General features: G+C 43.3%; 1 protein-coding gene across 4 annotated transcripts in view; it reads right to left on the reverse strand.

Annotated features, from left to right (window-relative positions):
- Window positions 1-21,284, reverse strand: part of GIT1 (GIT ArfGAP 1) — a 155,141-nt gene that overhangs the window by 59,529 nt on the left and 74,328 nt on the right. For all 4 annotated transcript variants that reach the window (XM_073667955.1, XM_073667956.1, XM_073667953.1 and 1 more), the window contains exons 3-8: window positions 19,703-19,815; window positions 18,478-18,583; window positions 13,880-13,966; window positions 11,634-11,764; window positions 10,910-11,004; window positions 2,976-3,018 (exon numbers count right to left, since the gene is read on the reverse strand). In XM_073667955.1, coding sequence (XP_073524056.1) covers window positions 2,976-3,018; window positions 10,910-11,004; window positions 11,634-11,764; window positions 13,880-13,966; window positions 18,478-18,583; window positions 19,703-19,815 — 575 coding nt within the window. The remainder of the gene's footprint in view (window positions 1-2,975; window positions 3,019-10,909; window positions 11,005-11,633; window positions 11,765-13,879; window positions 13,967-18,477; window positions 18,584-19,702; window positions 19,816-21,284) is intronic.

Raw genomic sequence — 21,284 nt, forward strand, 5'->3', positions numbered from 1 at the left:
CAGGGTTTATAAAGTGCTGTACAGGATGTAGAGTGGAAAAGAAGCACAAAAAAAAGCTCAAAGTGGAACGGTCGTAAAAAAAAAAAAAAAAAAAGTGACATCAAGGTCACAAGTTGTGATCAGTGCGGCGACCCTCGCTGATCGCTGAAAAGAAGAAGCCAAAGTTCTCCAAGACTGAATAGCGTCCCATACCCTTTTTATTAAGCCAGTCTCGGTGTTTTTTTTTTTTTTTTTAGTAAATCGGTGTCTCAAAACCCAGAATTCCTATGAAACAAGTCATAGAGACAGCGTCAGATGTATTATCAACATTTTAAAAAATGTAATTAAAATTTAAAAAGTGCACATTTGCTCTTAAAGAGTAACCGTCGTTTTAATTTATTTAGGATAAAAGCCAAATCACAATCTTAATTTGCAGACACAGGGAGATTCAGATTTGGCTTTTATCCTAAGTCAGGGGTCGACAAAGTTGTTCAGAATCTAGGAGCCAGCCAAAAAATGTAGGAGCCAGAATTTTTTTTGTTGACAAACTGTACATATAGACCCCCTCACACACGGCATCTCCCCGGGGAGCACGGCCTTTGTATGTACTTACACAGGTAGCGGGAGATGAGAACGGGCCCCCGGCCACAGCGATCCTTCCCCCCAGGGCCGGCTCCAGGTTTTTCTGGGCCCCGGGCGAAAGAGTCTCAGTGGGCCCTTTTAACACATACACGATTCATGATGCACAGATACGGCGGAGAAATAAATAAATAAATAAATAAATAAATATATATATATATATTTATTTATTACACATGGCCCAGCCTGCCCCCTCATCCTTCACATACGCAGACATATGCGCGCGCACACACGGTACGCAGACATATGCACACGCACACACGGTACGCAGACATATGCGTGCGCACACACGGTACGCAGACATGCGCGCGCACACACGGTACGCAGACATATGCGCGCGCACACACGGTACGCAGACATATGCGCGCGCACACACGGTACGCAGACATATGCGCGCGCACACACGGTACGCAGACATATGCGCGCGCGCACACGGTACGCAGACATATGCACGCACGCACACGGTACGCAGACATATGCGTGCGCACACACGGTACGCAGACATATGCGCGCGCACACACGGTACGCAGACATATGCGCGCACACACGGTACGCAGACATATGCGTGCGCACACACGGTACGCAGACATATGCGCGCGCACACACGGTACGCAGACATATGCGCGCGCACACACGGTACGCAGACATATGCGCGCGCACACACGGTACGCAGACATATGCGCGCGCACACACGGTACGCAGACATATGCGCGCGCACACACGGTACGCAGACATATGTACACATAGATAAAACAGACAAATATATATACACAGTCATATACACTGACATTCACATACATGCACTCACACAGACCCATTACTAATATTTTTAATATGGGGATTGGGGAAGCCTCACTCACCTGTCCCCGGTCCAGTGTCCTGTCCAGCAGCTCCTCGGGTATGGGGCAGTGCAGGGCCCCCGGCGTGTCACAGACTTCATGGCCCTGGAACATCAGAGGGGCCCACTTGCGGTCGGGTCCGGGCCCCTCCCGCCCATCTGTGCAGGACCTCCGCTCCGACGGTGTTTGATTGCCGGCACTCCCCCAGACATGGCCGCGCGCTGTGCGGCTGTGTCTGCTAGTAATGACGCGGCAGGAGCGACACACAAGCACAATTAAAGGTGCAGTGCCGTCGACCCTGCCGTGTCATTACTAGCAGACACAGCCGGACAGCGCGCGGCCATGTCTGGGGGAAGTGCCGGCAATCAAGCAGCGCCTGCGTCCCTGAACAGGTGCCGAGGAAGCGGCCAGGGCCCCGACAGTGAGTGGGCGGGTGGGTGTGTGGGCCCGGCCCCGACAGTGTGTGGGCCCGGGCCCCGACAGTGAGTGGGCGGCTGGGCCCCTCTGATTTTCCAGGGCCCCGGCACTTGCCCGGGTACGCCGGGTGCTGACGCCGGCCCTGCTTCCCCCGTAACCCAACTCTCCCTGTCCAGTCCCGGAGCATAAGGGGGGCGGAGCAAAGTGGAGAAGGCGGCCTGAGCGATACTGTCCCTGCTTCCTCCGATTGGATGACTCCGTGCAGGAGGTGGGATTGGATTGAGAGTATTTTTTTTTCTTCTCAACTCCTCAAGCACCAGGCAACATTTTCTAGGCGCCAGACATTTTCTAGGCGCCACTGGCGACCACGCGCCTCGGTTTGTCGAGCCCTGTCCTAAGTCACATTGCGAGATTTGTTAAAGGGTCGATAGTGACTTGTAGGATTGCTGCTTCCAACTAAAGAGTTCAAATCCTCTTCCTCTCTTAAGAGGCAATTTGCAGATTAAATTTCCCAGAGGAGCATTGCATGGCCTATACGTCTCCTTACCTTGCCATGCCAGGGCCGTTATGTCTCTCTCCAGAAGGAGAAATGTTACCCCTTAGACCTCAGAATTGAAAAAGGTTGATAATAACTGATCAATTTTGGCAGAGAAAGACGCAGATTTTTCTGATAAGATATAATGCAAAGTTTCATATTTTCATGTGTATTAATGATTTATGAAATAACAATTAATATAACGGTTATGCTTTAACTGTACCTTTATCACACAGTCCTGGTTTATAAGATTCTCGGTCTTAGAAAATGCACTTCATTATTTCCTTCCTTGTGTACTTACCAAACAGTACCAGTTTAATATATAACAATACAGAATAATATGTCCACTCTGGAAGAGTAAGGGTTAAAGGCTCCTACTTTAATTCATTATACTTTTGCAGGTTCATATTTTACAAAATGAATTATAATCAACGAGGAGAAATGTTTTACATGACAAAATGAAACAGTGCAGAGCAATGGTGCAGAGCAATGTGGCGCGACAGACACATATCTACAATTAAATCTCAAGCGTCAAATAAAGATCTGAGGAGAGCAAATGTAATTACCTATCCGCCATCTGAGGAATGATATAATGTCCGTTCTTATGATCTGAAACAGACAAATAAATCACACACAATAGTTAGTGCTTCGAGTAAATTAAGAATTTCCAGTAGGATCAGAAACATTTCAGCTACAGGACACTACACAGAACACTTGTATTCAGGAACGGACAGCATGTAGAGACTGGATACTACCAAGCTGTGAGCGTACACGGAGACATCACGCAGGGCCGACTCCCTCATACATGGCTCATGATTTAGTGATAAATTTACTGTAGCACCGATTAATCTCAGCTAAAAGTCTAGACCCTTAGATCAGGAATAGGACATTTCATAACTTTCCCAAATTCTTATGAAAAAATATTCCCCACAAACTGCATTGAACGACTGTACCCAATTTATTATATATTTTAGGAGTTGGAGTCGGTCCATTTTATATCAACTCCAACTCTTACTCCACAGCCCTGATGTCACGCCACAGGATTGGCGGCCCATCCTCTTGGGAAGCACACATAAATGTATATTCTATATACACTGCTCAAAAAAATAAAGGGAACACTCAAATAACACATCCTAGATCAGAATGAATGAAATATTCTCATTGAATACTTTGTTCTGTACAAAGTTGAATGTGCTGACAACAAAATCACACAAAAATCATCAATGGAAATCAAATTTATTAACCAATGGAGGCCTGGATTTGGAGTCACCCCCAAAATTAAAGTGGAAAAACGCACTACAGGCTGATCCAACTTTGATGTAATGTCCTTAAAACAAGTCAAAATGAGGCTCAGTATTGTGTGTGGCCTCCACGTTCCTGTATGACCTCCCTACAACGCCTGGGCAAGCTCCTGATGAGGTTGCGGATGGTCTCCTGTGGGATCTCCTCCCAGACCTGGACTAAAGCATCCGCCAACTCCTGGACAGTCTGTGGTGCAACGTGACGTTGTTGGATGGAGCGAGACATGATGTCCCAGATGTGCTCAATCGGATTCAGGTCTGGGGAACTGGTGGGCCAGTCCATAGCTTCAATGCCTTCATCTTGCAGGAACTGCTGACACACTCCAGCCACATGAGGTCTGGCATTGTCCTGCATTAGGAGGAACCCAGGGCCAACCACACCAGCATATGGTCTCACAAGGGGTCTGAGGATCTCACCTTGGTACCTAAGTCAGGCTACCTCTGGCGAGCACAATTAGGGCTGTTCAGCCCTCCAAAGAAATGCCACCCCACACCATTACTGACCCACTGCCAAACCGGTCATGCTGAAGGATGTTGCAGGCAGCAGATTGCTCTCCACGGCGTCTCCAGACTCTGTCACGTCTGTTACATGTGCTCAGTGTGAACCTGCTTTCATCTGTGAAGAGCACAGGGCGCCAGTGGCGACTTTGCCAATCCTGGTGTTCTGTGACAAATGCCAAGCGTCCTGCACGGTGTTGGGTTGTGAGCACAACCCCCATCTGTGGATGTCGGACCCTCATACCACCCTCATTGAGTCGGTTTCTAACCGTTTGTGCAGACACATGCACATTTGTGGCCTGTTGGAGGTCATTTTGCAGGGCTCCGGCAATGCTCCTCCTGTTCCTCCTTGCATAAAGGCGGAGGTAGCGGTCCTGCTGCTGGGTTGTTGCCCTCCTACGGCCCCCTCCACATCTCCTGGTGTACTGGCCTGTCTCCTGGTAGCGCCTCCAGCCTCTGGACACTACACTGACAGACAAAGCAAACCTTCCTGCCACAGCTTGCATTGATGTGCCATCCTGGATGAGCTGCACTACCTGAGCAACTTCTGTGGGTTGTAGAGTCCGTCTCATGCTACCACTAGTGTGAAAGCACAACCAACATTCAAAAGTGACCAAAACATCAGCCAGAAAGCATTGGTACTGAGATGTGGTCTGTCGTCCCCACCTGCGGAACCACTCCTTTATTGAGGGTGTCTTGATAATTGCCAATAATTTCCATCTATTGTCTATTCCATTTGCACAACAGCATGTGAAATTGATTGTCAATCAGTGTTGCTTCCTAAGTGGACAGTTTGATTTCACAGAAGTTTGATTTACTTGGAGTTATATTCTGTTTAAGTGTTCCCTTTATTTTTTTGAGCAGTGTATATATATATGTCTATCTATCTATCTATAGATTATAGATATATATATATATAGAATAAATGTCTATCTATCATATTTTTCAGACTATAAGACGCAGTGAAAGTGGGGGGTGCGTCTTATAGTCCGAATACTATCTCCCTTTATATACTGTGGCTCTGCGTGGTAGGAGGTCTGGGGGAGCGGCAGCAGCCGACTGCTGCAGCCTGCGCTGTGCCCGCTACTAAAGAAAATGAATATTCCCTGCTCCCCATGCCCATGGGCGTGAGGAGCAGGGAATATTCATTCTCCTTAATAGCCGGCACAATGTACCGCAGCGCTCTGCAGTCTGTGTGCCCGCTATAAAAGCTCATGAATATTCCCTACAACCCACTCCCATGGGTTGTAGGGAATATTCATGGTCTTTAATAGCAGGCACACTGACCGCAGAGCGCAGCAGGAACCGAGCTGCGGTACAGTGTGCACGCTCTCACACTGTGTGAGGGCGCATGGCAGGGACGCCATGCGTGCCCTGCCATGCGTGGATCACACAGTGAGAGTGTCAGCAGCAGAGCGGAACAGCGCTGGAGGAGAGAGGAGGTGAGCATGATTGTTTAATTTTTTTTTGTGGGCAGCAGGATGGGGGATCAAGGGGTGCCAAGCATACCAGGATGGGTGCTCAAGGGGTACCAAGCATACCAGGATGGGGGCTCAAGGGGTGCCAAGCATACCAGAATGGGGGATCAAGGGGGGCCATGCATACCAGGATGGGGGGCTCAAGGGGGGCCATGCATACCAGGATGGGGGCTCAAAGGGTGCCATACATACCAGGATGTGTGATCAAGGGGTGCCATGCATACCAGGATGTGGGCTCAAGGGGTGCCATACATACCAGGATGTGTGATCAAGGGGTGCCATGCATACCAGGATGGGTGATCAAGGGGTGCCATACATACCAGGATGGGGGATCAAGGGGTGCCATACATACCAGGATGGGGGAATCAAGGGGTGCCATGCATACCAGGATGGGGGAATCAAGGGGTGCCCTGCATACCAGGATGGGGGATCAAGGGGTGCCACGCATACCAGGATGGCGGATCAAGGGGTGCCACGCATACCAGGATGGGGGATCAAGGGGTGCCATGAAAACTAGGACGGGGATCAGTGGGTGCCATGCGTACCAGGATGGTAGATCAAAGGGTTGCCATGAATACCAGGATGGGGAATCAAGGGGTGCCATGCATACCAGGATGGGGGATCAAGGGGTGCCAAGCATACCAGGATGGGGGCTCAAAGGGTGCCAAGCATACCAGGATGGGGGCTCAAAGGGTGCCAAGCATACCAGGATGGGGGCTCAAAGGGTGCCAAGCATACCAGGATGGGGGCTCAAAGGGTGTCAAGCATACCAGGATGGGGGCTCAAAGGGTGCCATGCATACCAGGATGGGGGAATCAAGGGGTGCCATGCATACCAGGATGGGGATGAGGGGTGCCATGCATACCAGGATGTGTGATCAAGGGGTGCCATGCATACCAGGATGGGGGAGTCAAGGGGTGCCATGCATACCAGGATGGGGGAGTCAAGGGGTGCCATGCATACCAGGATGGGGGGGGATCAAGGGGTGCCATGCATACCAGGATGGGGGGGGATCAAGGGGTGCCATGCATACCAGGATGGGGGGGGATCAAGGGGTGCCATGCATACCAGGATGGGGGGGGATCAAGGGGTGCCATGCATACCAGGAGGGGGGGTCAAGGGGTGCCATGCATACCAGGATGGGGGATCAAGGGGTGCCATGCATACCAGGATGGGGGATCAAGGGGTGCCATGCATACCAGGATGGGGGATCAAGGGGTGCCATGCATACCAGGATGGGGGATCAAGGGGTGCCATGCATACCAGGATGGGGGATCAAGGGGTGCCATGCATACCAGGATGGGGGATCAAGGGGTGCCATGAATACCAGGATGGGGGATCAAGGGATGCCATGCATACCAGGATGGGGATGAGGGGGGCCATACATACCAGGATGTGTGATCAAGGGATGCCATGCATACCAGGATGGTAGATCAAAGGGGTGCCATGAATACCAGGATGGGGATGAGGACCACGTATACCAGGAAGGAGGTGCCATACATACCAGGATGGAGGATATTAACAGAATCAGGGGACATTACCCCAATACCAGTGTCAGCAGCAGACTCCCTCCCCTATAACAGGGCATCATGACCACGTTTTTTGCTTAAATATTTTTTTCCTATTTTCCTCCTCTAAAATCTAGGTGCATCTTATATGTATGTACAGTGCAGACCAAAAGTTTGGACACACCTTCTCATTTAAAGATTTTTATGTATTTTCATGACTATGAAAATTGTACATTCACACTGAAGGCATCAAAACTATGAATTAACACATGTGGAATTATATACTTAACAAAAAAGTGTGAAACAACTGAAAATATGTCTTATATTCTAGGTTCTTCAAAGTAGCCACCTTTTGCTTTGATGACTGCTTTGCACACTCTTGGCATTCTCTTGATGAGCTTCAAGAGGTAGTCACCGGAAATGGTCTTCACTTCACAGGTGTGTCCAAACTTTTGGTCTGTACTGTATATATATACATATGCACACACGCACACACATACATCGATATACAAACACGCACACACACAGTATATAAAAATGAAAATGCCTTTTAGTCTATCTAGAGACCATGCATTGAGATCCAGCACTAACCATAACAGAAGTACGGTGTGTGCTACATGTTAAGTCATAAATATCTGACATCACAAACAAGGCACTTGGTCTGATATAGGATCTCCCTTAAAAGAATTTCCCCTCTTTTAGGTTCTAACTGTTGGTTAAAAAGGTTCTCCAGGAACAGAAAAGAAAAAAAGGAAATAGCATTATAAATACATTCCTAAATCCAGTTAATTACCAAATCACACTTATTTTGTCTATGGATGTAATTACTATAGAATTAAAATGGCCGCCGTCCTGTTACACTGACAGAAACATGTCCTACAATGTTCGGACAGGAACCATGTGCAGCAGACGCGCCGCCTCCTCTTTTCACATGTGAGGCAAGAAGAGGCCGCTCACATTTCTAAGAGTCCTGTCTTTCTGAGACTAAAAATTCTATTCCTTATCTCCAGGTCACAGGAGAGGAGCTTCTCATGCACTTGCTCATAGGCTCCCGTCCTAATATTCTAGGACAGGCTCCTGTCAGTGTATCAAGACAACGGCAATTTTAATTCTTTAGACAAAACGACTGCGATTTGATAATTAAATGTATCTGGGAATCTATTTATAATTACATTTCGCTTAGGTTTTTTTTTCTATTCCTGGAGCATAGGCATTTCTCCTTTGGTCTAACGAGCATGGCCACCTTTATTGTCAAAAATCAAACTGAGGGTTGATCCTACTGACAGATTCCCATTCAATAGTTTGCCCAAAAATGTATATTAAAGTACCTCACTTTTTTTGTCTGTAGTAATAATGGAATTCATGTACTCGTTAACTGCAGAGTACTGTTGTGTAGTGTATGATGTATGAGGAAAAATATATCCGCCAAGCACAGTGACAGTAGTGACATCTAAAAGATATCTGGGAGAGAATTCCGTTATAAGGAATAAGTAGGTTTTATTGTAGAGTGATCATAGCAGAAGAGAAGGATCCATCCTAACAAATTATCTGTTTGTTTTTTTTACTACTCTGAACATCTTCATCATCTGTAAGATCAGATCGATTGGTTAGAATCTGTACATTTAAGGCCACGTTCACACGTTCAGTATTTTATATTAGTATTTATAAGCCAGAACCAAGGGTCCTGGACGAAGCCTTTCATTGCAAAACACACATCGGGTGTGGTGGGTTCCTGGATAGCTGCTGGTAACATTACCTTTATATATTCGGGACTATCTGTTGTGTATATATTTTTGTGGAAGGTCTAAAAGTTACAACTGTATTTACACCATTTAATGTCGTCACATTGACATCTTTTACTATGTGTATTATAGTGTTAATATCATATTCAGGTGTGCCAGCTCCTAGTCCACCATTATTTATATAGCTGTGAGATGCATCTGTAAGAAGTTATCTGGATTTTTGCAGAGATTAAGCCCATTATTATACAGACTTCTTGTTTTCAAGTCCATTATAAGGACATCATAATAATATACATACATATGCAGTGGTATTTTCTCTATACATGTAATACGTATTATACCATTTCTTTATTATATGGTTTGGACCTTCATTTATATTTAACAGATTTTGAACTGACCTAGTAGTATATTGTACTATACATGTGTCCAGGTATACCCACATCTTTTCTGTATTTGTACTGCCCTGTTTTTACATATTCATATGATTTATTTTAATGAATTATAATAAATATGTTTTTAGCCCTATGTAAACAGTCATCCAAACGACCGCTGATCTGCAAAAGTTTACCGATCGGCGGTCATACCGTGCTGCCAGTTGGTCTGTGTAAATGGACCCCAACATCTAGCTTAAAGCTGAGCTTACAAATTTGCTGATGGGCAGTCATTTAATAGTCTATTTAGACAGGCTGATCGCACTTCCATGCTCACTAAAGATCAGTGATAGATCATTCTGTACACATAGGTTACCATTGTCCTCGGCAGCACAGATCCTGTTTACACAGGACAATATGCTGCTGAAAACAGTAATCTTTTAAACCAAGCTAAAAATATAATTCTGCTTGTTCGCTGGGTGATCAGCAGCCTGTTTAGACTGCATGGTTGTCAGGAAACTAGCGTCCTTAGGAAATATTGTTCGTGAGATTTGTGTAGTGTAAACGCACCTTTAGGCATAAACAAGGCAATTCAGTATTCTTATTTTACTGTATTATCACTGGCAGCAGTAAAAAAATGATTATTACAGTGTAAGAAGAAACGTTTTTCTTCCAGGACTGATGTGTTTGTAAAGGCGCATATGTTCCATTCTGCATCAGAGAGCTGTTTATACCCAAGCATTAAATGTTATCTCCAGTTACACAGCTAAATATCACATTTCCCCAGAATGTATCACTGTGTCTCTCCGGCAGGGTTGTTTTCTGATGATATACGATGTTCAGTGCAACCACCCAAAAGCAAAAATTTGTGAATCTGCCGTGAGAAACAGAATTATCAGTAACATAAGGGTTGTCTGTTTTCCCACTGATGCTTTAATGAAAATCTGATTTTATGAATTTATACACACTGCACAAATCAGCAACAGCTTTTTATCTCTGCATTGACTTTTTTTTTTTTTTGTTAACCTGTAGTTTCCCCAATTTAACGTTCAATAAAAAAAAATGGCACCTTGGATGGACCCACTCTGCTTAGAGCAGGGATGTCAAACTCAAACACACACAGGGCCAAAATTAAAAATTTAGACAAATACGCAGGCCAGCCAGTATACAGTATAATGGGCCTCACACAGTCCTCCATACAGAATAATGGGGCCCACATAGTCCTCCATACAGAATAATGGATTCCACTTAGTCCTCCATACAGAATAATTGCCCCACATAGCTTTCCATACAGTATAATGGGCCCCACATAGTCCTTCATACAGAATAATGGGCCCCACATAGTCTTCCATACAGAATAATGGGCCCACATAGTCCTCCATACAGAATAATGGGCCCCACATAGTCCTCCAAACAGTATAATGGGCCCCATAAAGTCCTCCATGCAGAATAATGGCCCCACTTAGGGGTGGCGGTTCTGGTGTCGGGGGCCAAATATAATCACCCTGCGGGCCACATTTGGCCCATGGGCCAGAGTTTGATACGTATGGCTTAGAGGAAGGTACAAGTTAGATTTATAACATTTGATACAGGCACACTCACCGGGTTTTCGGCCACAGAGGTAGAAGGCTAACCGATCCGTCAGCTCATACTGACACTCCACCAGTCGGTCAGCCAAATCATGGTGGCCGGCCTGCCTATAAAACAGGAACTTTTTGCTCAGAAACACAAACTAAAACTTCAAGAACCAAAGACAGATACATACTCCCTAGTCCAGAATAATAGGCCTTATTAGTCACTTTGGGCATTGACATGGTCACATCAAGCAGGGGAATAGAGACTACATGCCTTCCCGGATAGCTCTGAAAATTGTCCCATCACATACAGTGTATGTTCAAATAGTCTTTTTGCTGAGTTTTTGGAGCGGAAACTCTTTGAAATCATCCTCAAAAAACTTGGGAGGAACTCAGCAAAAACACTCAGTGTGAACACACCCTTAATGTTATAACTCAGCATTAGCCTTGCAGATCGGGTATAACTGTCGTAAAAGCCATATGTCCAGCGTTTAACTACAACACCCACTAAAATGTGTGTATTTTTATTTTTTAATAGATTCCGAGTTTATTTGCACACCTAACCTTATACTAGAATAACTTTTTAATGTATTGATGCTGACAACTATGACTGCACAACTTCGTCAACGTAAGCATGCATTTCTCGGTTTTAATCTTTTTTTTTTTACCCAATTTAAAAGTAGCAGAACTTACACAGAAGAAAAAGCCACAATTTCCATAAAAATGTATAGGTGAGCTCTCAATGTTCTTACCTGCCATAATCAATAGGTGTCCTTCCATTCACATCAGGAGCTCCGGGGTCAGCTCCATACACTACCAAAAGCTCAGCCTGAAGAACTTGCCCAGCTTTAGCGGCCACATGTAGAGGAGTGCTCCCCTTCTCCTACAAAAAGAGTTGATGATTACGGTCTGCACACATGTAAGAATCCATTACAACAATAACACCCCCTCTGTAAATCTGTGACTTTACTTGCAGTCTATCTTATATCTGATCTGGAGAACGGCATATGTTTGATTTTCAAAGGTCATCGTGTAATACTTAATTTCCCCTGTGGTGGTGCTGCAGGAGAACCTAACATTTAGGGGACGTTCCCACTTAGCATTTACACTGCAGACCTCTAATGTCACAGTAATATCCACAGCGGCACTTACTGCTTAGCAGGGGAGACGCACATTTCACCCTTTGCTTTGCAAACACAGTGAATTATCCGCAAGTGAATACGCAGCGGAAAATCAGCTGTTTTCAAAACATGGGAATTTACCCTTTACTGTCAATTTTCCCCCAAGCTACAGCTGGACTTTGGGGTTTAGGGAGTGGAATCCCAACTAATCACTACAGCATCTTTTTTTTATTAAATAAAGACTGAGCGAAGCCGACAACCTCTCTCAATTACAATGCCTCTTATCTCCATTGTGGCTTGGCTCTCCCTCCTCCCCTACTGGTCTCTGAATAGATCTGGTTTCTCATGCTGGGCAGCAGATTGACAGTGTTCAGTGAGCAGCAAAACAATAATTTTGAAGCAGAGCTGTGTTATGAATTAATTACTTCCAATCTCCACTACCTTACACCATGCGTTAGAGGCATGTGAGAGTCTACAAATTGCAAATGGAGGTGCATACCTCAAACAATTTGGTGCATGCTGTGGCTGTCGATGCCCCAAGAAACCGAATATACGCCTGCTATGAACAAAACTAGATTTGTACCATAATTTAAGTTAATTTCTGACCTAATTTACACCAATTTCTGGTAAATCTGATCTGTAAGTGCATCTTGCATCACTTTCGAAAAAGCTTAAAATGGAACCTGATAGCAGATACATGCTGCCTGATTCACTGTCAGCATGTATCAGGCACTGGCTGTATGATTTTAGGCATATATGTTTAAAGGGGTTTTCCCATCTCCAAGATCCTATCCCAATATGTAGTAGGTGTAATAATAATAATAATATTAGCAAATACTTCCAATTAAAAATGTAGTATAGTTCTTCTGATTTGCTATGTCGCTTACCCCATGTGCAGGCATCGCAGGACTTTAGGTAACAATGGTTACAACCACTGATATAGTCACAGTTAGGTATCAATGGTTTCGACCACTGATATAGTGACAGTTAGGTACCCATGGTTTCTACCACTGATATAGTGACAGTTAGGTACCCATGGTTTCGACCACTGATATAGTGACAGTTAGGCACCCGTGGTTACGACAACCAGCTAACTGTCACTATGTCAGTGGACATAACCATGGATACCCAAGATCCTGCAATGCCTGCACATGAGGAAAGACATAGCAAAGCAGAAAAACTGTACTACATTGCTAATTGGAGGTATTTGCTAATATTATTATTATTACACCTACTACATATTGGGATAGTATCTTGGAGATCAGAATACCCCTTTAATTCAAACACTGCAGCCTTTCAAAGAAAACCATACTTTAGTAGCAGCCGGGAACCGAGCCACACGGGAGACTAGTCAAAAATGTGGGCCCCCGTCATAATTTTTTCACCAGAAAACAGACACAGTAAGTTTCCCTATTGTTCTTGCTGTAAAGACATTATTTCACCTATGAAGACATTTTTTTTTTGTCCAGACAAAGATAGCATCTGTGTGTCTTTTCAAGTGATTTTACATGGAAGAGCTTTCCCTATATTTTTTTTTATATGGGGTTGATAACGAAAATGAAAAAATAACTAGTTCTGAGCTATGGTTGGCACCACCTTGCGAGCATTCAGACACATTCAGGTAGTGTTCTGTGCTTTGTCATAATCTCGGATCCCCCCTTTAATGGAGGACTACCTGCAGTTCTGGCACAACAGTGGAGTTTATTATACGTGGGCTCATATAAGGCACAAGTGACCATGAACCCTTTACAGTGTGTACAGTGACATCTCGTATCCTACATTTGATTACAGATAAATGGGACTACAGAGAGACCGCCGGAAATATCAGTTAGATGACACAGTAATGTGAGATCAGCAGTGTTGGGTGGAGCGATTACCGGGTGGAAGAAATTGGCTTGAGCACCAAGAGACAGCAGACGTAAGCAGGTTTCCAGGTTCCCAGTCCTCACGCTGGAATGAAGTTGCTAGAATCAGCAGAAAAAACACACAAGAGATCAGATAAAAATCAGGGGCAGCCCAATTACACAGTCCTTTGCTACAGGGAATCCTCTTCATCAGGCTTACATCATCACATCACTAAACTTGTGACCTTCAAAAACTAAAAAGAGAAGCAAAAGAATCTAGATAAAAACCTAAACTAATAATAATGCATGCAAAAAGCTTTTAAAATGAAACTTGAGCAATTACATAAATAAGTCTGTAGACAAAAGAACTGAGAATCGCTTGCACGTACCATCTTAAAGAGGTCATTTCACTGGGTATTTTTTAATATAAATCAAGCACCTCATCCAACCGATTCTGTAACAGTTTTTACCATACTTACCACCATTCCAAACTTATGCCCCCCAGTAATAAAGAAGAAAATTCTCCTTTCAACCAAGTGGGCGTATACCACAGAACTTCCATCGTGGAGGAGGTAAAGCAAACAACAACGGAGAAGGTTAAAAGGTAAATTTCTCCCTGTGAAGAGTGACCAGACAGGCCTGGCATGTCAGAGTGAAGAGACATATACCCCCTGCAATGCTCCTCTGGGAATTTAAATATGCAAATTGCCTCTTCCGGGAAGAAGAGGACTAGAACTCTAGTGCCACCTATTGGTATTAGTAATCCTAAGAGTCAATATCGACCCTTTAATGAGCCTTGCCATATGACTTAGCATAAAAGCCAAATCTCAATTTGTAGACACGGTGTATCAGGGTATTGCCCCTCGTCAGTGCAAAGTATGAGATTAGATTTGGCTAGGTGGGAGGCTTAAGAATGGGATCTAAGGGGTAACATTTCTACTTGTGGAGAGTGACAAGCCAGGCCTGGCATGTAAGAGTGAAGATACTTATACGCCATGCTTTATCATCGGAAGGCATAACTTTGGAACAGAAGGGCACAGTAAAATAAAAAAAGGGTTCAAAATCAGTGGAGCAGTGGCAACTGAAAGAATTTAAATAAAAAAAAAACAAGTGAAAGGTCCTTATTAGAAGGGAATCTGTTAACTTTGCAAATTCTGTTAAATCTATTGAAAGAATGAACAGATTAATATAAAAGGTTTGCACAAAAAAACCACAGTGTCAATTGTATTAAACTGAACTCCATGTGCGGGCATACAGGGATAGCCGTCACTGGTCAGGACCACCGACTTGACACCTATGACAAGAATGAGCAAGGATTTTAACGAATAAAATGCAATTTCTATCATGTTGCCCAAATGGGTCCTTATAAATCAGGACACAAATTCTGTTTGTATTTTTCTGCATCAATAATAATACAGAATAAAATGTGTAAAATCTATCACATCACCATCTGTAGCATTGCTGTTCTTGGGTTATTCTTGCAGTTGGGCACTAACCGACATATCGCGTCTGGCTGCAACTACACTTCCCTTTCAGGTTTCCTGATGCGGATTGTTGCACATTGTAGGACCGCTAAGTGAAGGAAACTGCTGCAGCCAATGTTTGACAACAGCGGTGACACATCCGGGTCAGGGATATCATCCCTAGATTAGAAAGTGAAGATTCGGCAAAGGAGAGTATGGTTTCTTGTCCTATTGGACCATTCTGAACTGTTTCCTAAATATTTTTTCCTATTTGGATAACCCCTTTAAATTTTGATATTGTTCTTGATATGCATCAAACACAAGACCCCAATGATGCTGCCATATATTTCTTCACATAAGTGACATCAGATCTTGTCAGATGAACCTGATCCCAACTTTTGAACCAGAACATGTTTGGCTAAGACACGGATCTTTACCCAAGAGGTGGGAAAGAAGCATAAACATTGAATCAAAGATCGCTTCATATCATACGACACATGCTTAAAATCTCATTTCTGACCATTTATACTGAAATTCATATATTACCATAAATATAGCCCATTTTTCAATATACAGTACAGACCAAAAGTCTGGACACACCTTCTCATTTAAAGATTTTTCTGTATTTTCATGACTTTGAAAATTGTGCATTCACACTGAAGGCATCAAAACTATGAATTAACACATGTGGAATTATATACTTAACAAAAAAGTGTGAAACAACTGAAAATATGTCTTATATTCTAGGTTCTTCAAAGTAGCCACCTTTTGCTTTGATGACTGCTTTGCACACTCTTGGCATTCTCTTGATGAGCTTCAAGAGGTAGTCACCGGATATGGTTTTCACTTCACAGGTGTGCCCTGTCAGGTTTAATAAGTGGGATTTCTTGCCTTATAAATGGGGTTGGGACCATCAGTTGTGTTGTGCAGAAGTCAGGTAGATACACAGCTGATAGTCCTACTGAATAGACTGTTAGAATTTGTATTATGGCAAGAAAAAAGCAGCTAAGTAAAGAAAAACGATTGGCCATCATTACTTTAAGAAATGAAGTTCAGTCAGTCCGAAAAATTGGGCAAACTTTGAAAGTGTCCCCAAGTGCAGTTGCAAAAACCATCAAGCGCGACAAAGAAACTGGCTCACATGAGGACCGCCCCAGGAAAGGAAGACCAAGAGTCACCTCTGCTTCTGAGGATAAGTTTATCCGAGTCACCAGCCTTAGAAATCGCAGGTTAACAGCAGCTCAGATTAGAGACCAGGTCAATGCCACACAGAGTTCTAGCAGCAGACACATCTCTACAACAACTGTTAAGAGGAGACTTTGTGCAGCAGGACTTCATGGTAAAATAGCTGCTAGGAAACCACTGCTAAGGACAGGCAACAAGCAGAAGAGACTTGTTCGGGCTAAAGAACACAAGGAATAGACATTAGACCAGTGGAAATCTGAGCTTTGGTCTGATAAGTTCAAATTTGAGATTTTTGGTTCCAACCACCGTGTCTTTGTGCGACGCAGAAAAGGTGAGCGGATGGACTCCACATGCCTGGTTCCCACCGTAAAGCATGGAGGAGGAGGTGTGATGGTGTGGGGGTGCTTTGCTGGTGACACTGTTGAGGATTTATTCAAAATTGAAGGTATACTGAACCAGCATGACCACCACAGCATCTTGCAGCGGCATGCTATTCCATCCGGTTTGCGTTTAGTTGGACCATCATTTATCTTTCAACAGGACAATGGACCCCAAACACACCTCCAGGCTGTGTAAGGGCTATTTGACCAAGAAGGAGAGTGATGGTGTGCTACGCCAGATGACCTGGCCTCCACAGTCACCAGACCTGAACCCAATTGAGATGGTTTGGGGTGAGCTGGACCGCAGAGTGAAGGCAAAAGGGCCAACAAGTGCTAAGCATCTCTGGGAACTCCTTTAAGATTGTTGGAAGACCATTTCAGGTGACTACCTCTTGAAGCTCATCAAGAGAATGCCAAGAGTGTGCAAAGCAGTCATCAAAGCAAAAGGTGGCTACTTTGAAGAACCTAGAATATAAGACATATTTTCAGTTGTTTCACACTTTTTTGTTAAGTATATAATTCCACATGTGTTAATTCATAGTTTTGATGCCTTCAGTGTGAATGTACAATTTTCAAAGTCATGAAAATACAGAAAAATCTTTAAATGAGAAGGCGTGTCCAAACTTTTGGTCTGTACTGTAAATATTTTTTTGCAGTTGCAAACCGTGAGATCAGGACGGCACGGAGAACATATTTACCAACATAACAAGGTAACACATTCTCAAAATTAACAGGTTTGAGAGGATATATGAGATTGGAGCTGAATCAACAAGAAATGCAGGATGATACTAGAGGAGGGCGATTAAATGATCATTAGAATTAACTGTAAGAGCAAAGCAAGAATAAGAAGGTGCAAATATCCTACATAACTGTAATAAACCAAATTTGAAGATTAACCAATAGCCAAAAATATAAATAAATCAAACTTTATTAGATATTTAAAAAAGACACATGCTAATAAATAGCTACACTTGTTTCAGGGCTTTCCCCCCTGAGGAAGGCTACAAGCCGAAACACGTGTAGGGACGGGCCTGGCGCCATACCAGCAGGAGGAGATGAATACAGGTACATGGTCTTGAAATGTATTTGCCTATAGGGTTTTATATTATTGATTGTATTTCATATAGCTATTTATTAGCATGTGCCTTCAAGACATACCTTTATCTGTGACTATATTCTTGTCTCCTCCTGCTGTCTGTGTCGCCTATAGGGTCAACTCACTGAGCCTTTTTTTAAATATCTAATAAAGTTTGATTTATTTAAATTTTTGGCTATTGGTTAATCTTCAAATTTGGTTTATTTCTGTGTTTCCATATAATAGCCAATTTATTGCCTGTTACTTGGTGCCCACTATTTGTATGTTGGGACATAATTTCCTTGTCTGGCTGACAATAGGTTTTATACCCTACATAACTAGTAGAGAAAGGGGGAACTTAAGAGACCCATGTCTTTTTTTTTTACCTATGCAACACATCTAAAAGTACAACTAAAATGAGGTCAAGAAATACAATGGTGCTTTTGATAAAAATAAATAAATAAAAAAGAAATCTGTAGTCTAGTGCTAATACTGTATATCAGAAAATTAGACAACTCATGGCAGTACCTTGCTAAGGTCTTTAGCGGTCACTCCATCGTCGTCCCGACATGGTAACTTGTGCACAAATGCGAGCATCTGATACTTGGCTCGAATAAACTCTGACTTTGTTGGGCTGTAAGGAATAAAGACAGAGTCGATCACAATTGATTTGCTTTTTATTTTTCCCCAATGACATCTCCCATGGGGAGTACAGTTTTTTTCTACTTAAAAGGGGATGTCCAGTGTAAACAGGATAACTTACTGATCGGTAGGTGTCTGATTGCTGGGTCCTGACCTGATCGCCGCATCAGGGAATTTTTATCCTTATGGGGAACTTTGCCCCCGTTACAATATCCTCATTTATTCTCTATGGGGCTGTTGGAAAAATCCGAGTGCAGTGCTTTGAAGTCCCATAAGGAATGAATGGTGCACGTGCACATGTCGAGCAGGCGTACTATGCCTCTAAGGGATAAAAGCTCTTTGTTCTGCCGATTGGTGCGAGTCCCAGCAGTCGGACCCCCACCAATCAACAAGTTATCACCTATCTTGTGATAGTTTTCAATGGAATTCCCTTTAAGGACTCCCAAAGGGACTTAGGAGCAGGGCTGTGGAGTCGGTAAGCCAAACCTCCAACTCCACGACTGCGACTCCCTCATACATGGCTCATGTTTAAGTGATAAATTTACTGTAGCACAGATTCATCTCAGCTAAAAGTCTAGACCCTTAGATCAGGAATAGGACAGACATTTATAGGACATTTCATAACTTTCCCAAATTCTTATGAAAAAATATTCCCCTCAAACTGCATTGAACTACTGTACCCAATTTATTATATATTTTAGGAATCAGAGTCGGTCCATTTTATACCGACTCCAACTCCACAGCCCTGCTTAGGAGCCACTTATCAATCTCTATCCATGGAAATCATAGGCCTATTTAGCCAAAACAAACAGGTACTATACCTAGGAAGTTCTGGAATATCACAAGTACTGTACAACCAACACCTGAGGCTGCCATACAGAGGTCTGTACAACGTGCCATTTGGCTATGGGAAGGAGCAGAGAACGCACACAATCAGCACGTGCCCATTGGGGCTAGCCTGTCATTGATCATGAACACCTTTATAATGACGCCATCAACTGAACCCAAAACTAAAAGGAAAAACTTCAGCCGGATTCAACTTCAGTCAGTGTACATCACACTCCTGGGTCCAGAAGACACTTGTACCACTTTATTAATGGTGAATACTCACTGAAGTTTGTCTTGAGGGTTGGCTTTGCGTCGCCCGCTCTGAACCTGTGCAGGGTCTAACAGAGAATGTTCCCAAATGGAGTTTGCCCCATTGCTGGCCAACGTGTGCACCATCTACAATGATTAGAAAACAGAAAAAAAATCAGGAACCTGCAGACTTAAAGGATTAGGCAATGAAAGAATTATTATTGCATGTGCATTTTTATTTAGTTTTAGACTATGTTCACACTAGGCGGTTTTTCAGCTTTTTTTGTTATGTGTTTTTTTATGCAAATTCTCAGCTGCATTTTACAGTACCAGCTAAGTATATAAAATTCCAGAAATCTCATGCAGATACCTTGTTTTTTTTGTCCTCAGTATTTTGTGCTTTGCTTGTTTTTTTGCACAATAGAGCATGTCACTTCTTTCAACATTTCTCACCCATTGAAAGTAATGGGTGGTGAAAAGAAATGCAGGTATCAGGTTTTTCAGAGTATTTTTGGCCAAAACCTGATGAAATAGAATCTAATTTTTTCTTTTTTTGCACTAAACTTTATCAGCATTCACAAGAGACAAATGTAGCGTGACAAAAAGCGGCAAAAAACGCAAGAAAAACTGCAGCTTCTGCACTGCCAAGAGAGCAGCTTTTGCTGCAGGAAAAAAAAAAAAAAAAACACTGAAAAAATGCCTAGTGTGAACATAGCCTTAGCGTAAATAAAATGAGTGATGGCTGTAAAAGGGTAGGGGTACTTTAGCAGGAATTCTGATTTCTTGCTCCAAAGTATGTAGAATAAAAGATGAAGGCACTTTAGTGTTTGAAAAAAATACCCAACTGTTTTGTGCATATAGCTCCGATACAGGCCAATGGGTCTCCATGGTTACCGACTACATTTAAATCCCTGTGTGTAGTCTGATCCGCCTGTCATGAATTACTCCTTTGCACAAAACCTTTTTTCTGCTGTAAAAAACTTTTTTGTAAGATAACCAGGGGTATGTAAAGAAGTAATACAGAACTGGTGTGAGGGTAGTGAGTCACACGGGGGTGCACGGAGCATGCAGTCCCCCATCCTCACAGAAGCGGCCATAGGAATTCTGGTAAAACAAATCAATTACCTATGGCTGTGAGAAAAAAAAAACAGGGCTTGACCCTACCCTGAATTTTTTACTTCCACCTCTTGTTTCAGATAACAGAAGATCTGAAGATTTGGCCGCTAATTACAGAAATCTACCTTGGAAAAGGAAACATTTGTCTCTTTACTTACATAGATGTTGCATTTGGCGAAGAAACATTCACTTGGCGCAAAAAAAATAAATAATGTAATACAAAGGAAATAAGTGACCGTGCAACGAAAACTGCGTAGGCGCTACATTAATGCTGCCACATTTCAGGCTTGTGATGTCTGTACATTTGATACAACTATTTCAAACAGCTCTGAGCATCTGGTCATGCTTTTTGTCTACCCGACATGTTCACGGTCAGGAAACAGCGCACTCCTTAACATACGGATACATTAAGTTTTCCTTGGACTGTAGATCTATACATAAATAATACACACCCATAAATGTGTCCCAGAAGAAACCCTACTAACATCTGGTAATCAGTC

The sequence above is a fragment of the Phyllobates terribilis genome, unplaced genomic scaffold (assembly GCF_046119375.1).
Source record: "Phyllobates terribilis strain yellow unplaced genomic scaffold, ASM4611937v1 Scaffold_2__4_contigs__length_985480577, whole genome shotgun sequence".
In the NCBI taxonomy this organism is placed as follows: domain Eukaryota; kingdom Metazoa; phylum Chordata; class Amphibia; order Anura; family Dendrobatidae; genus Phyllobates; species Phyllobates terribilis.